The 17,712-nt window shown below is 40.8% G+C and overlaps 1 protein-coding gene across 2 annotated transcripts in view; it reads right to left on the bottom strand.

The window, feature by feature from the left end:
* traf3ip2l (TRAF3 interacting protein 2-like) overlaps window positions 1-17,712 on the bottom strand; it is an 82,405-nt gene that overhangs the window by 11,486 nt on the left and 53,207 nt on the right. For both annotated transcript variants that reach the window (XM_067993151.1, XM_067993150.1), the window contains exons 3-7: window positions 13,299-13,341; window positions 10,223-10,290; window positions 9,760-9,857; window positions 6,516-6,584; window positions 5,959-6,075 (exon numbers count right to left, since the gene is read on the bottom strand). In XM_067993151.1, coding sequence (XP_067849252.1) covers window positions 5,959-6,075; window positions 6,516-6,584; window positions 9,760-9,857; window positions 10,223-10,290; window positions 13,299-13,341 — 395 coding nt within the window. The remainder of the gene's footprint in view (window positions 1-5,958; window positions 6,076-6,515; window positions 6,585-9,759; window positions 9,858-10,222; window positions 10,291-13,298; window positions 13,342-17,712) is intronic.

The following is a 17,712-nucleotide window of genomic DNA, read 5'->3' as shown; positions in this document are numbered from 1 at the left end:
AATGCTTAAAATCCAAGTGGCTGGGGCTTTTCCCTGGAATCCCATGGGGGCATGCCCCTGGGGCACACCGAGGCCCTCAGGAGGGCGTCGACCCCAGCAAGTTTTGGAGAAGCTATCTCACTGATTTCATTACTTAAAAGGTTGACACTCACCCCCCGAATCAGCGCTTCTATTTTATATGATAATTCCCAAAACCTTTCTGTTGCTGAGTCCTTTTTTTTCCCTCCAACATACCAAAAAGAAACCCGACTAGCTTGTTTCTATTTTGACGCCCGAGCATTAAATACTCAGTATTAAGCTGATGGAAAGTAACAGAGTGAATGCCCCTGACATCAAGGCAGCGTTTGACCGAGTGTGGCACCAAGGAGCCCTGGTAAAATTGAAGTCAATGGGAATCAGGGGGAAAACTCTCCAGTGGCTGGAGTCATACCTAGCACAAAGGAAGATGGTAGTGGTTGTTGGAGGCCAATCATCTCAGCCCCAGGAGTTCCTCAGGGCAGTGTCCTCGGCCCAACACCATCAGCTGCTTCATCAATGACCTTCCCTCCATCATAAATTCAGAAATGGGGTTGTTCACTGATGATTGCACAGTGTACAGTTCCATTCTCAACCCCTCAGATAATGAAGCAGTCCATACCCGCATGCAGCAAGACCTGTACAACATTTAGGCTGATAAGTGGCAAGTATCATTCGCGCCAGACAAGTGCCAGGCAATGACCATCTCCAACACGAGACAGTCTAACCACCTCCCCTTGACATTCAACGGCATTACCATCGCCGAATCCCCCATCAACATCCTGGGGGTTACCACAGACCAGAAACTTAACTGGACCAGCCACATAAATACTGTGGCTACAACAGCAGGTCAGAGGCTGGGTATTCTGCAGTAAATGACTCACCCCCTGACACTCCAAAGCCTTTCCACCGTCTACAAGGCACAAGTCAGGAGTGTGATGGACTACTCTCCACTTGCCTGGATGAGTGCAGCTCCAAAAATAGTCAAGAAGCTCGACACCATCCAAGACAAAGTAGCCTGCTTGATTGGCACCCCATTCACAACCTTGGGGGTAATATACTGGCATGGATTGAAAATTGGTTAACAGACAGGAAACAGAGAGTAGGAATAAATGGGTCTTTTTCGGGGTGGCAGGCAGTGACTAGTGGGGTACCACAGGGATCAGTGCTTGGGCCCCAGCTATTCACAATATATATCAATGATTTGGATGAGGGAACCAAATGTAATATTTCCAAGTTTGCTGACGACACAAAACTAGGTGGGATTGTGAGTTGTGAGGAGGATGCAAAGGGGCTTCAAGGCGATTTAGAAAAGTTGTGTGAGTGGGCAAATACATGGTAGATGCAGTATAATGTGGATAAATGTGAAGTTATCCACTTCGGAAGGAAAAACAGGAAGGCAGAGTATTATTTAAATGGTGATAGATTGGGAAATGTTGATGTACAAAGGGACCTGGGTGTCCTTGTACACCAGTCACTGAAAGCAAACATGCAGGTGCAGCAGGCAGTTAGGAAGGCAAATGGTATGCTGGCCTTCATTGCAAGAGGATTTGAGTACAGGAGCAAGGATGTCTTACTGCAGTTATACAGGGCCTTGATGAAACCACACCTGGAGTATTGTGTGCAGTTTTGGTCTCCTTACCCAAGAAAGGATATATTTGCCATAGAGGGAGTGCAGCGAAGGTTCACCAGACTGATTCTGGGATGGCAGGACTGTCAGATGATTAGAGATTGGGTCGACTAGGCCTGTATTTACTAGAGTTTAGAAGAATGAGAGGGGATCTCATTGAAATGTATAAAATTCTGACAGGGCTAGACAGACTGGATGCAGGGAGGATGTTTCCCCTGGCTGGGGTTCCAGAAAGAGGGGTCACAGTCTCAGGATATGGGGTAGGACATTTAGGACTGAGATGAGGAGAAGTTTCTTCACTCAAAGGGTGGTGAACCGGTGGAATTCTCTACCATAGAAGGCTGTGGAGGCCAAGTCACTGAATATATTTAAGGAGTTAGATAGATTTCTAGACACAGAAGGCATCAAGGGGTATGGGGAGAGAGTGGGAATAAGGTACGGAGATGGAGGATCAGCAATGATCATACTGAATGGTGGAGCGGGCTCGAAGGGCCTACTCCTGCTCCAGTTTTTCTATGTTTAAACATTCACACCCTCCACCACCGGCGCACAGTGGCTGCAGTGTGTACCATCTACAAGATGCACTGCAGCAACTCGCCAAGACTTCGACAGCACCTCCCAAACCCACGACCTCTACCACCTAGAAGGACAAGGGCAGCAGGCGCGTCGGTACACAACCACCTGCATGTTCCCCTCCAAGTCACACACCATCCCGACTTGGAAATATATCGCTGTTCCTTCATAGTCGCTAGGTCAAAATCCTGGAACACCCTACCCAACAGCACTGTGGGAGAACCTTCACCACACAGATTGCAGCAGTTCAAGGCGGCGGCTCACCACCACCTTCTCAAGGGCAATTAGGGATAGGCATTAATGCTGACCTCGCCAGCGACACCCACATCCCATGAATGAATAAAACGAACAAGGAGGAGGTCCTGCAAAGGGAATATCAGAAGCTAGGAACAAAATTAAATTTAGCAAGGCACTAAATCAAAAAGCAGGACCGCACAGGAGGTAATCTCAGGAGTGCTACCTGAGCCACGTGCTAATTTTTATAGGGATAGGCAGATCAGAAAGGTGAATACGTGGCTGAAAGAGTGGTGGGGGAAGCAGGGGTTCCATTTCATAAGACACTTGCACAGAAAGGAGCTGTACCACTGGGACAGGCTCCACATGAACTAGAATGGGACCAGAGTCCTAGCGGAAAGGATAAATCGGGCAGTAGATAAGGCTTTAAACTAGCAAGATGGGGGGAGGTGTCTGATAGCAATAACAAAATCTTAAAGATAAAACAAACAGGAGATGAGTGTAAAAGTCAGACCAGGGTAAGGAATGAAGATAACAAACAAACAGTCAAAGTAAAAATACAGTTATAAAACAGAAGTATAAAAAGGACTTAAAAATAAAAGGAACCATTAAAGATGAATTTAATTGCCTGTACAGCAATGTGCACAGTGTCCAAAATAAGACGGGGGTAACTGGAGGCAATAATCCGTAGCAAGGAACCAGATGAAGTAGGAATGATAAACATGGCTACATAAAGAACAGGACTGGCAACTAAATATTGGAGGTTATAAAATCAAAGGATAAGGAAAGAAAAGGGTGAGGGGGGGTGGTGGAGTAGCTGTACTAATGAGAGATAACAATGGCAGTAGAAAAAGGGACACAACTACAAAAAGGATAGAACCAGAATCCATATGGATTGAAATAAAACAAAGGGATCGATCACACTAATAGGGGTTTACTACAGACCACCTAATAGTGGAAAGGAGGTGGAAGAAGAAATATGTGAGCAAATGTGAGCAAATGTGTGAAATGAGTAAAGGACATAGAATAATAATCATGGGAGATTTTAATTACCCCCAAATAAATTGGCAAGAAGAGGTAGGTAAAGGTGTACAGGGAATGGAGTTTTTACAATATGTGCAGGACTCCTTTCTTACCCAGTATATTAAAAGCCCAAGAGAGGAAGCACTGCTGGATCTAGTAATGGGAAATGAACCAGAACAGATATGAAAAGCAAGCACAGGGGAACATCTAAGCATAGCAATCACAAGATAATAAGGATTAAGATAAAGATTGAGAAGGACATAAGCAAGACAAAGACCAAAGTAATAAATTGGAAAAAGCTGATTTCCAGGGGATGAGAATGGAACGAGGGAAAATAAACTGGAAAAATTTACTGACAAACAAAGAAATAGAACAGCAGTGGCAAACATTTAAAATGGTGATCAAGAGTGTCCAGGCGACGTGTATCTCACTAAAAAGCAAGAACAAACTAGCCAGTAATGACACACCTTGGATGAATACGGAAATAAGGCCAAAATTGAAACTGAAGAAAAAGGCATACACTAAGGAGAGGATGACAAAAAGGAATACAAAAAAGATTAGGAAAGAAGTTAAAAAAAACCAGGAAAGCAAAGAGAAGAGAAACTACAAAAGTAAATTACCAAGGAATTTAAAAAGAAATAAAGTATTCTACAGATACATATAACAAAACAAAAATCAGGATAGGGCCTCTAAAGGATACACATGATAAACTCGCAGGTTACGACAGCGAAGTGGCAGAAATATCAAATAATTACTTTGCCTCAGTATTTACCAGGGAGAATAACATGGTGGGCATGACATTACATCTTTTTTGATCTCTTCTTCTAAAGACATTTAAGATAGAAAGGGGGGGGGGGGGGAAATAATTGATAAACTAATCAAACTTAGACGATAAGACCCCTGGTCCAGATGGATTGCATCTGTGCATATTAAAAGAAGTTAGGGAAGAGACTACTATATATATATAAAAAATCATTACAAAAGGGAACAGTGCCAGAGTACTGGTGGACAGCTAATGCGATTCCTATATTTAAATAAGGGAGCTAGAACAAGTCCAGGGAACTATAGACCAATTAGCTTAACATCAGTGGTAGGAAAGATAATGGAATCCTTACTCAAAGATGAAATAGAAAAACATCTTGAAACCAAAAATAAGAATAGTCAGCATGCATTTCAAAAGGGAAAGTCATGCTTGACCAACATTATTGAATTCTTTGACGTAGAAACAGAAAGGGTAGACAAGGGCAATGCAGTAGATGGAATATATTTGGATTTTCAAAAAGCCTTGGATAAGGTACTGCATAACACACTCATGAGTAAGGTCAGAGCATGTGGAGTCAGGGGACAAGTAGCAGAAAGGAAAGCAAGCTGGCTACAAAACAGAAAACAGTAGGGGTGAAAGGTAGTTACTCAGACTGGCAAAAGATGGGCAGCAGTGCTCCACAAGGATTGGTGCTGGGACCAGTATTGTTAGCCATTTACATAAATGATTTGGACTCGGAAGTTCAATTTCAAAATTTGCAGACGACACCAAACTTGGGGGGGGGGGGGGGGGTGGTGGAGGGGGTATAGTTAATACTGAGCAGGACTGCAACAAAATACAAGATATTAATAAACTTGCAGAATGGGCGTGTAATTGGCAAATTAATTTCAATATACGTAAGCATGAAGTGGTACATTTTGGGAGAAAGCATGAGGCCACATACACCTTGGATAAAAAGAATCTAAATGGGGTAGAAGAGCAGAGGGATCGGGGGGGGGGGGGTACAAATACATAGTTAAAAGTAGTGACACAGGTTAATAAGGCCATAAAAGTAGTAAACAAAGCACTGGGGTCCATTTATAGAGGGATAGAACTGAAAAACAGGAAAGTTATGTTAAACTTGTATAAAACCTTGGTTCGACCACATAGTTCTGTCTCCATATTATAAAAAGGATAGAGGCACTGGAGAAGGTGCAAAAAAGATTTATTAGGATGACACCAGAACTGAGAGGTAATACCTATCAGCAAAGATTGAACAGGCTGGGGCTCTTTTCTCTAGAAGACTGAGGGGCGACCTGAAATGGGTCTTTAAGATTATGAAAGGGTTTGATAGGGTAGATGAAGAGAAGATGTTTGCAGGGAGACCAGGAATAGGGGCCATAAAGATAGTCACTAATAAATTCAATAGGGAATTCCGGAGAAACTTCTTTATCCGGAGAGTGGTTAGAATGTGGAACTCCCTACCACAAGGAGTAGTTGAGGCGACTAACAGATGCATTTAAGGAGAAGCTAGATAAACACGAGGGAGAAAAAGAGAGTAGGATATGTTGATGGGGTTAGATGAATAAGGTTGGGAAGGGGCTCAAGTGGAGCATAAACACCGGCATGGACCTGTTGTGCTAAATGGCCTGTTTCTGTGCTGTACATTCTATGTAATGATTTCATAAAAAACAAAAAGGAAATGAATTGCTGTCATTACAATTCGCTGATTACATCTTACCTGTTTGTAAATAAAGACTGTATTCAAAGAATGTTCATCATTTTTCATATCGAAGTTCTGAGATGTAACAGCTTCATAGTATTTAGGGCTGATAACAATAATGATCAAGTATCCTTTCTATATATGCATATAAAGAAATGAAGCCATTAAACAAAGAAAGACTTGCATTTATATAGCACCTTTCACCACCTCAGGATGTCCCAAAGCACTTTACAGCCAATTAAGTATTTTTGAAGTACAGTCATTGTAGCAATGTAGTAAACATGGCAGCCAATTTGCACACAGCAAGCACCCAAAAACAGCAACGTAATAAGGACCAGATCATCTGTTTTATTTTGGTGGTGTTGATTGAGGGACATATATTGGCCAAGGCAATTAAGTGATATATAATATATTGTTTTAGAAAAAATTAGTTCTTTATTCAGTGATAAAATTCACTCATTACACAAACATTTGGACTTTAATTATTTTCACGGCAACTATAAACTACTGTACAATTGCATCACATATTTGTTCAAATTGTGAGTGCGCAATTTAAAGAAAAGAGGCTAACTTACATCATTGATGTATCTCTCCATCCAATCAATTTTGTTTATACTTCTGAAATGTTGCTCAAACATATCAATCTAAAAAGGAACAGATGGGCGTAAAGTAATCATGTAGAAGTATGGCTTCAGTTTTAAACTTTTTTTAAAAATTACATGCGCTGGTTAATCTCCCAAGGGGCTGCTCCTAACAAATGAAAATAAAAATAGTCTGGCTTCCTTGACTTGGGCAGATTTTGGTATTTTCCCTCAATTCCTATGATTCCAAATTGTGGGGTGGGGGGGGGGGGGGTTATTCTGACAACAACTTACAATTATATAGCACCTTTAACGTAGTGAAATGCCCCAAAGCACTTCACAGGAGCGTTATCAAACAAAATTTGACACTGAGCCACATAAGGAGGTATTAGGACAGATGACCAAAAGCTTGGTCAAATGGGTAGATTTTAAGGAGCATCTTAAAAGGAGGAGGGGTGTAGAGGTAGAAAGGTTTAGGGAGGGAATTCCAGAGCTTAGCTGAAGGCATGGCCACCAATGGTGGAGCGATTAAAATTGGGTATGTGCAAGAGGCCATAATTGGAGGAGTGCAGGGATCTTGGAGGGTTGTAGGGCTGGAGGAAGTTAGAGATAGGAAGGGGAGAGGCCATGGAAGGATTTGAAAACAAGGATGAGAACTTTTTTTTAAAAAACAAAAGGCGTTCCCGGACTGGGAGCCATTGTCGGTCAGCGAGCACAGGGATGATGGGAGAACGGGACTCGGTACAAATCAGGATATGGGCAGCAGAGTTTTGGAGGAGCTCAAATTTATGGAGGATGGAAGATGGAGGCCAACCAGGAGAGCATTGGAAGAGTCCAATCTGGAGGTAACAAAGGCATGGATGAGGGTTTCAGCAGCAGATGAGCTAAGGCAGGGGCAGAGACGGGTGATGTTACAGGAGGTGGAAGTAGGCGGTCTTGGTGATGGAGCGGATGTGGTCAGAAGCTCATCTCAGGGTCAAATAGGACACCAAGGTTCAGCCTCAGACAGTGGCCAGGGAGAGGGATGGAGTAGGTGGCTAGGGAACGGAGTTTGCGGCAGGGACCAAAGACAATGGCTTTGGTCTTCCCAATATTTAGTTGGAGGAAATTTTTGCTCATCCAATACTGGATGTCAGACAAGCAATGTGACAAATGAGACAGTGGAGGGGTTGAGGGAGGTGGTTGTGAAGTAGAGCTGGGTGTCATCCACGTACATGTGGAATCTGACGTTGTGTTTTCAGATGATGTTGCCAAGGGGCAGCATGTAAATAGGAAATAGGAGGGGGGCCAAGAATAGATCCTTGGGGTACTCCAGAGGTAATGGTGTGGGAGCAGGAAGAGAAGCCACTGGAGGTGATTTTCTGGCTATGAGTGGATAGATTAGAATGGAAGCAGGCGAGCACAGTCCCACCCAGCTGGACGATGGAGATGAGGTGTTGGTGGAGGATGTTGTGGTCAACCGTGTCAAAGGCTGCAGACAGGTAGAGAAGGATGAGGGATAGTTTACCATCAGTCACATAGGATGTCATGTGTGACTTTAATAAGGGCCATTTCAGTACTGTGGCAGGGGTGGAAACCTGATTGGAGAGATTCAAACATTGAGTTGTGGGAAAGATGGGAGGCAACAACACGTTCAAAGACTTGAGAGGATAGGGAGATTGGAGGTGGGGCGGTAGTTTGCAGGGATAGAGGGGTCAAGCGTGGGTTTTTTGAGGAGAGGGGTGATGCAGTCAGATTTGAAAGGGAGGGGGACAATACCTGAGCAGAGGGAACCATTAACTATATCAGCTAACATGGGGGCTAGGAAGGGGAGTTGGGTGGTCAGCAGTTTTGTGGGAATAGGGTTGAGGGAGCAGGAGGTGGGTCTCATGGTCCAGATGAGCTCGGAGAGGGCATGAGGGGAGAAAGGAGAGAAACGAGAGAAAGATGAGAGTTCAGGGCTAGGGCAGCAGTGAACTGTATGGGAAATGTGACATAGAATGAAAGACTGCAGGAGGTTATAAATAGGCAACAATGCAGTTCAATGTAGAAAACCTCTGCAGTAACACATTTTGGAAGCGAGAATAGGAATAGGAAACACACTTCAAATGGTAAGATTTTAAAGGAATCAAGTGTCAACCACTAATCAGGGTCAGGGATAGCATGATTTAGCATGCAGTAAAGCTACCCTCTTGCACCAGAGAGATACTTGATCTCAAACCAACCATCCTTTTGTCTTGTCTGAGTGGGATTACCAATTTAATTACAAATTAGGGGCAGATTTTTGCTATGGCTCAAACTCAAGACTTAGTTGAATACTATTTCATCTGGCTGAATCTGAACTCAGTGTAAACCACCAGATTATCTTCATGTGTTTTTGTCTTAAATATCATGGGTAATATTTTTGAAATAGCATAAACTAATCTACAATGGAAACTCCTTTACTCGGTGAAGAAATCATTGTAATTCTATTGCTAATGAACATTGATTCAGGATTCTAAATGTTCTTCAAAACTAAAAGTTACAGAAAAGTGATGTTTAAAATTCAACATCTTACAAAAGCAAAAATCTTTTCTCCTGAAAATACACGACGTGTTAGACACTTCATTTTCTTCAATGTTATAACATTTCTACCTAGTCAATAAATCTGCTTAGACTTTTAAACAAACAGTCTTTATATGTGCTTTCAATTTTAATTTGAAAGTTGGATAAATATTTACACAGCACAAAGATACCAATAAAAAGGTTCATCAATAGTACCAAATAATGCAATGAGAGATCAGCCATGAATTTCTGACCACTGAAACTGGACTGACTGTATACAAACTTTCTTTTTTTAAAAAATCTTCCAGGACACCAAAATAGCAGCTGCCTAGTACATTTTCAAATATTAGGGAGTAAGGTTCCTCCTTTAATCAAAAGTTGCAACATGATAGCAAGGGACTGGCCTGGTAATTACTGTAAAAAAAATAACCTGAAATGCTTTCATAAAAACATCTAATAGTTAACTCTGTAGAGATCATTGATGTATAAAAGGGAACAGAAGCACAGACTCTCCCAACCAATTTGGTAGGCCACCAAATTTTCTGATTAAGTAATCCAACTGGCTACATAATTCCTCCTTAATAGCATGAGAAGTGGAGTAATTTGGTCTTATTCCTATGGGCTTGACTCCCAGTCCCCTCCACCTCCAATCTCCAGAGATCAAGGGCGAATGCTGAGTGCAGTGACGCATGAGGGAGACAATGACACAACCAACCTGAGTTTCAAATCCATTTCTGATCAATAAAGTAACAAACTTGATGACCTCTTCAACATGCCTGTCATTATCTGTAGCATAAGTCACAAAGACTTTTCCTGGTAAAAATTAAAACATGCATTTTATTATCAACACTGATTGGTGTTTAGGAAATCAGATACTTCAAACCTAGAATACCAACATTGAACTTCAATATGGGTGACAAACTAAGGCATCAAGGGACAGTTGAAATTAAAGGCAAGTTAACCTTCCATGCAAAAACAAACATTCACCTTTGCATTGAGAGAAAATTGAGATATTCCTTTGACATCACTCTAATGTTCATCTTAGTTCTGTGCATCTGTGATACAGTTTAATCTAAATATTATTTTCAAGTTAGAAACAAAGTTCACAAAATATAAAAAGAGTAAAAGGCCATTCATTCTTCAGATAAAGACACTACTGATTCATTATTGATACTTACTCTGTTCACGCGGAAGTGGGAGGCTGAATGGCGCATTTGTATTTACTGGATCTGTAGGAGCAACTGCCCTGAAAACATATGGGATATGAAATTAGAATGGTCTGATTAAATAATTTATTCTAGATACGAAAATCACATTTGTAGCTTCCCACATCAAGCAAATTAATCTGGCTACTAAACATTATTAGCAATGCTGACAATCAAATGGAAATCTGGCCTCATGATATTTATCAAAGAATTCATATTCTAAAATTCTGCATGAAATGAAGTTATCCTGCACATTCAGAATAACTAGTCTGCACACAAATCAGACAACTGATTCCTTTATTAGCTGAGGCATAGAATACAAGAGCAGGGAGGTTATGCTAGAGCTGTATAAAACATTGAGCTATGGCCTAACCGAGTACTGCACACAGTTCTGGTCACCACATTACAGGAAAGATGTGATTGCATTAGAGAGGATGTTGCCAGGGTTGGAGAATTTTAGCTCTGAAAAAAGATTGGATTGGCTGGGGTTGTTTACTTTGGAACAAAAGGAGGCTAAGGGGAGATTTAATTGAGGTATATAAAATTATGATAGGACTAGATAGAGTGGATAGGGAGGACCTAGTTCCCTTAGTAAAGGGTTCAGTGACCAGGGGGCATAGATTTAAAGTAATTGGTAGAAGGATTAGAGGGGAGCTAAGGAGAATTTTTTTCACCCAGGGGGTGGTGGGGGTCTGGAACTCACTGCCTGAGAGGGTGGTAGGAGGCAGAAACCCTCAACTCATTTAAAAAGTACTTGGATGTGCACTTGAAGTGCCGTAACCTACAGGGCTACGGACCAAGCACTGGAAAGTGGGATTAAGCTGGATAGCTCTTTTTTGGCTGGCATGGACAATGGGCTGAATGGCCTCCTTCTGTGCCGTAACTTTCTATAATTCTATTACTGGCAGAAGATATAGACGACTTCCATGTTTACCCCATGAGTATTTAATTAAGTATGGTGCACAGGATTTCAAGCTAAAACAATTACTAGATTATAGCATATTAAGAATCATAAACTACCATGAACTTTGGTCTCAATGGGGCAAAAACTGACAAACTGAAAATAAACTTGAAATGTGTCTTCCCTTTCTTGTGACGACAGGTAGAATAAAGAAGACTGGTGAAACTTGCAATCACAGCACTGAAGAATTCCACCTCACGTATGGTTAAAATTAAGTACTGTAATTAATTATTCCACTGAATAATGTCAAACACCATAGCAAACTTTTCTGGTCTGAAATATCTCTCGAGACCTTTCCATGCAACATCACTTATATCCTTCCAACAATGTACTAATATAACTACAGATATAACAATAATATGTATTAAGCAAGGTGTGATGTCAATAAGGAGTGGTCATTACATAGTCAACATTTATAAACACAATGGGTTTACTTTCCTAGTATTTGTTTGAAAAATACAAGCCTGCATTGAATTTTAAAATAAAGTTTTAAAGAAAAAGTTTTAACTCAGTTTTGTCATCCTGACTGGAACCATCATTTTAGCATTCTCAAGGGCTGGGTAGAAGAAATATTGGGTTTCTTTGCTAAGCCTCAGCTCACATAATTTGGAGTGGAGTGGAATGGGGTCTGGGAGTCAAAGTCAGTGATAGAACAGGTTTCTATACTCTGACTCTGATGTAGCAAGAAGATGGCAACTCCTCCCAGGATCCACTTACTGTGGGTGGGGGGGGGGGGGGGGGAAATATAGATACTTAAAAGAATCCTGTAGCATTCCTTTAAATAAAAAGAAATATTGCATCATTGGCTTACATATAGTATATTAAGCATCTCAAACTATCACGAACTTTGGTCTCAAAAGGGCAATATCTGAAATGTATCTTCCCTTACTTGTGACTGAAATATAACAATTGTAAACAATTTTACAACACCAAGTTATAGTCCAGCAATTTTATTTTAAATTCACAAGCTTTCGGAGGCTTCCTCCTTCCTCAGGTGAACGTTGTTGTCCATCACCGGCATCTCCACATCATGAAATATAACAGTCATTTGTTTTAACTCAAATTCTCAGTTTAGTTCACACAATTGTTTGTGTTAAGCCAAAATTACTTCCATATATTTCATTTCCAAGGGAATCAATTCTGTTAAACAAAGATTTTCTCATAATTCTATAACTCTGCAGCCCTCATTTTATTCTAAATATGAAAAATGATCAGTTAGATATTTACTGAACTCCAATGCAAATTTCTCCAAACTTGTGTTATATTTCTGATTAACGTTGGGAGACTGCTTCAAAAGGTTTTTCAATTCAGGCTACTGTATTACAATATCCTCCTGCAGTGTACAGCATCTTTGTGAAAAGTCAGTCTTACACTACAGAAAACGATGTATTGGAGCGACAATGTACTGGACCATGGATGGTGAAACATGTTCGCAGGAATCCCTGTAAAGCAAGTTTCTGATCTCAGTTGTACCATCATGGGGACATGCTCAGCAGAAGCCAAACTCATCCCCTCAGGGAGGGACGATCATCCTGAGCCACTCTCACTCATTGCCGAGGCAACATTTAGAGAGAGTTTTGCTGGCAGAGGTAGGAGCAGGTCTTTTCCCTCCTCTATCTCTGATCAGCAATGATACAAAAGAACTTAAAGGAAGAATATATATATTTTTAAAAAATATCATGAACAAAAATGCCTTACAACACAGTATTGAGTGAAATAGCCAATGCTGCCTATTAAATGCCCATTGCAAAAAAAGTGAATTAACCAGATCTGTTTTTCTTCCAAATACATAATTTTAACAATTAAAGTTGCTCAGTGTTCTGCTGTTCCATTTCACCTACAAAATAATTCTTCCATTCAAATTTATTGAAGATTACTGATTATGACAACCCACATATTCTTCTAATGCTCATTGATTATATCTACTTCCTGTATGTAACAATTAAAAAATTCAACCACTGAAACAGATCTTTCCAAAGGTCACACAAACTGACCCAAATAGCAATCTTGACCATACCAAATTTTAAAGATACTAATGGCTTTTCACCTAAAAGAGAAATAAGTGAGGGAAATACTTCAATTTCCTACCTCTGTAAAGAAACATTCCCAGGACCATTTGGAGGAATGAAACCTGAAATTAAATTGAAATGTTAAAGGTTACACATCAGTGTAAACTGTAACGTATTGCAAAATAGTTGTAATAAGCCATCTACTATATAATGCAATTCAGAAGATTAATGTAGCTTTGTTTCTGTCCACACTTCTAAAACATTCATCTACAGTACTAACAATGAATCTGGCACTGTCCAGAGACATCCCCCTAATCATCTTGACATTCTGCCTTCCATCCTTGCATCTCAGGTCCTATGGGTCAACATGACAAAAGCTTTGGTATAAATCTAAATCTATGACAATTTTATTTTGGGGCCCTACTGTAGCTTTTGATTTAAATGCCTGTGTACAGTATGAAAAGTGATAACTACTTTTTAAAGTTTCACATGTTTACCTACGCCTCAGGCAGACACAGAGTAAGGCTCTACTATACTATACTCAAACCACATGATTTGACCCCAACTTAAGAACTGTATTAGACCGAATCTAGTGTCAAATTAGGGGCTGTTTTGTGCAGTGTGCCCATAGCCGCAGGAGAGACTACATTGAGACTGCTCAAACTTATCTTAATAGGACTGTTACAGCACAGAGCAGACGTTCAGTCCATCATTCTGAAACCAGGTTCCAGAGATGGAAGGAAAATAAGCTAATTCAATCCAGAGTCTCTTATGTACTGTATTTTTGAACAAGGAGTCAGTAAACCATGTTGGAACAGAATCCTCGCACATTAATTGGTCCCAAAAACTAATCTCTCTTTAATCTCCCACTCTCTCAAAAGGTGTATCATGACTAAAATGTTTTTTTTAAAAAGTCATGATCAGATTATACTTTCTAAATTGCATTCCATTATAATTGTATACCAAAAATACTTCACTAGCATGAGTAAAGGGTGGAGAGATGATATTGCAATGTGACTACTCATCTACATGGGAATGTCTTTACATAACTGCAGTCTTATCAATGTAGAACACTCCTATAATGAAGGTTAAATAGTTTTTTTTTAATTACTATATTCTCATTTCTGCTCTAACAGATTTTTATTTAAAAAAACATTACACAAAGTAATAGTGGCAATGAAAATATGCACTAGCTCAGGACAGAAAACATAAAACATAATTTTTGGAAGAGAAATAGTGACAGGCACCATGGGCTCGATTTTCAAAGTAAAAAAAACAGGTAGGTTGGGGGTGGGGAGGCATTGAAAATTGCCACCATTTCAGACCCGCCCCCAAGCCACCCATTTCCGGTTTTCTCAGGGGCAGGAGGCAAACCCGCTCCCAGGAGACGGGTCAGGCCTTAAAACTTTTCAAGGAGGCTTCAGGCCTCCATTTTTAACTAACTCCCCATTTCAACCCCAGGGGGCAGAGGGCCGGGATTCCCGGGTCTTCCGTTTTACGCCTCGTGAAAGGAGGCAAGAAGGTTCGAGACTGCAGGTAAGTGCCTAGAAAGGCACAGCTTGTGAGCTCAGAGGAGCAGGAGTGCTTCCCCCAGGCCCAAAAAGCCTTCCTGCACCGACCCCCCCCTCCCCGCCACCTGATCACGGACAACAGACTGCGGACCCCCGAGCCTCCCTCTCAATGATCCCGCCCCCCCCGTGACTGACCTCCGATCCCATCCCCCATGACTCGCGGCCCCCTTGCCCACCTATGCAAACAAAGACTTACCTGCAGACGTCCTCTCCCTGGGCTGGTCTCCCGTATGACTGAGACCAGCTTGTCAATCAGCCGGTCAGTCGGACGGATAACCGGAAAAAAAAAATGTCCTGACATCAAAATCGTAAGGACGTCTGGGAAACCCGTACTAGTGGGTTTCCCGACCTCAAATTGACCACCCGACCACCCCCCCACCCGGCTCTCTTTAAAGATTGAGCCCCATGACTCAGCTAAACCCATTTTGCTACTGATTTCCTGCTGGGCTAATTCATCGAGATGAATAGTAAAAGTTTTTTATAAATATATTGAAAGTGTGGCTAAGGGAGATGTGGGCCCATTAAAGACAGATGCAGGTAACACAGTAATAGATAAGGTAACGGCAGATTTATTAAATGAGTACTTCATATCGGTTTTCACAGTAGATGAAGAGGATAAAATACCAGTGATAAAAGGGAAACTAAAATAAATCAAGGGGAGCAACTTATTGTATTCAGTATTAGTTTTTTTTTTAAAAATAGGGTAATGGAGAAAATAATGGACTTAGGATAGATAAATCTTCAGGACCTGATTGTTTCCACCCAGGGTATTAACATCAGTTGTGGGGAAGCAACTAGAATGTCAATAAGGATAGAGTGACCGAGTACTTGAACAAATATGAGCTGAGCTGAGAGCACCAACACTGCTTTGTTAAAGACAAGTCATTTCTGACTAATCTAGTTGAATGTTTGAGGAGGTCACTAATAAAAAGGTAGACAAGGGAATGTCTATGGATGTCATCTATATAGACTGCTAGAAGGCATTTAATAAGGTTCTGCAAAAAAGATTAATGGCAAAAAGGGGAGGCGGGGAGAGGGGGGGGGGGGGGGGGGGAGGAGAAGGAGAGAAGAGGCGGGGAGAAAGGAGAAAAGAAAGGGAATGCACTCAGATTGGCAGGATGTGACACATGGTGTACCCCAGGGATCTCTTCTGGGGCTTCAACTTTTCACCATATTTATTAAAGACTTGGATGAAGGAAGAGAGAGTTGTATATCTAAGTTTGCAGATGACACTAAATTAGGAAGGACAGTAAGTAGTGCAGATGGGAGCAGGAAGTTGCAAAGAGACATGGACAAATTAAGTGCGTGGGCAAAACTCTGACAGATAGAGTTTAATGTAGCTAAGTGTGAAGTTAGGCACAGCAACCCTCAAAGCCCAGACAACTCAGTCCTATTTAGGTTTATATTTCTTATTTACTGGTTTGTTTTGTTTAAACATTGTAACCATGGCAGCTTTGACATGGTTGTGCTTAGCACTGTTGTCTCATTGGTGGATAATAGTATGCTAGTATCAACTTGAGCGATATGCTAATATGAAAAGTATTTAAACTTTATATGTGGCCTCCAAGGCTTCATTATACACTTATGCAGCCCACAAATACAAAAAGCTTGGACTCTGCTGCACTAGAGAAATATTTTTTCAATAAATTATCCAAAACTGCTCACCCCAAATATACTTAGTAAATTATAGATAAAATTAGAAGAAAATGTATTTAACCACTAAGGAGAGAAAGATAAACCTAATAAGTATAAACCAGTTAGTTGATGTCAGTTGTGAGCAAACTCTTAGGATTCATAATTTGAGATAAAATTAATAAGCTTTTAGAAATACATGGGTTACTCAATGACAGCTGGCATGGATTTGTTAAAGGCAAGTAGTATTTGAAGAAGACACCAATTGAATAGAAAGGTGCAGTAGATGATGTATATAGGTATTCGATACGGCATCTCATAGGAGGCTCATTAGAAATATTCTGGTGTATAGCATAAGAGGAATTGTAGCATCACACATAGAAAGTTGGTTAACAGACAAAAAACAAAGTCAGAGTAACTGAGTGTTACATGGGTTGGAAGTAGTGTCCCCCAGGGTTCAGTGATGGACTCACTCACTCACAATTTGCTGACAAGACAAAGGGGAGTTTGCCAAACAGTGCAAAGGACTGTAAATGACTTCAGGAAGACAGGTTAGCAGAATGAGCAGGCAGGTAGCAGATGAAATTTAATGTCGATAAATGAGAGGTTATGTATTTTGGAAGGAGAAACAAGGAATGGGCGTATACATTCAATGGAAAGACAAACGTGTGGATGAAAAGGGAGACACTTCAGGTAATCAGTTTGGCTCATTGGCAGCACGTTTGCCTCGGAGTCTGAGATTATTAGTTCAAGATTCATTTGAAGCACATATTGTTGCTTCAGTGCAATAATGAGGGAGTGTCACATTGTTGGACATGCTGTCATTCAGATGGGGAATTAAAACAGAGGTCCTGTCTGCTTAGAGGTGTATGTAAAAGATCCCCTTACAGGAGAGTTGTCCTGGTACCCTGATCAATTAGCAAAATAGATTATCTGGTCATTTATCTTATTGCTGTTTGTGGGAACTTGCTATGTTAAGATAGCCTAGAAAACAACAGTGACTACACTTCAAAAATAACTGATTAGTTGTGAAGTTCTTTGGGATGTCCTGATATGGAAGGCGCTAAATAAATGCAGGGTTCAAACATTTAATATGGTTGACGAGGCCTTTTTTTTTTAAAAAAAAAGGTACTTTGAATTATTTGCAGAGTGCTGTTACTCAAGCTTCTGTAGCTCACTTCCACACTGCACAGCTATTGTGGTTCTATCTGCCATCTGCTTGTGACTAATATAAAGATTACTTTTGTGGAAATAAAGATAAAGCTTCTTCCATAGGTGCACAAAATATGT

Source organism: Heptranchias perlo, chromosome 11 (assembly GCF_035084215.1).
Source record: "Heptranchias perlo isolate sHepPer1 chromosome 11, sHepPer1.hap1, whole genome shotgun sequence".
NCBI lineage: Eukaryota > Metazoa > Chordata > Chondrichthyes > Hexanchiformes > Hexanchidae > Heptranchias > Heptranchias perlo.
This window is presented reverse-complemented; position numbering and strand designations above follow the sequence as displayed.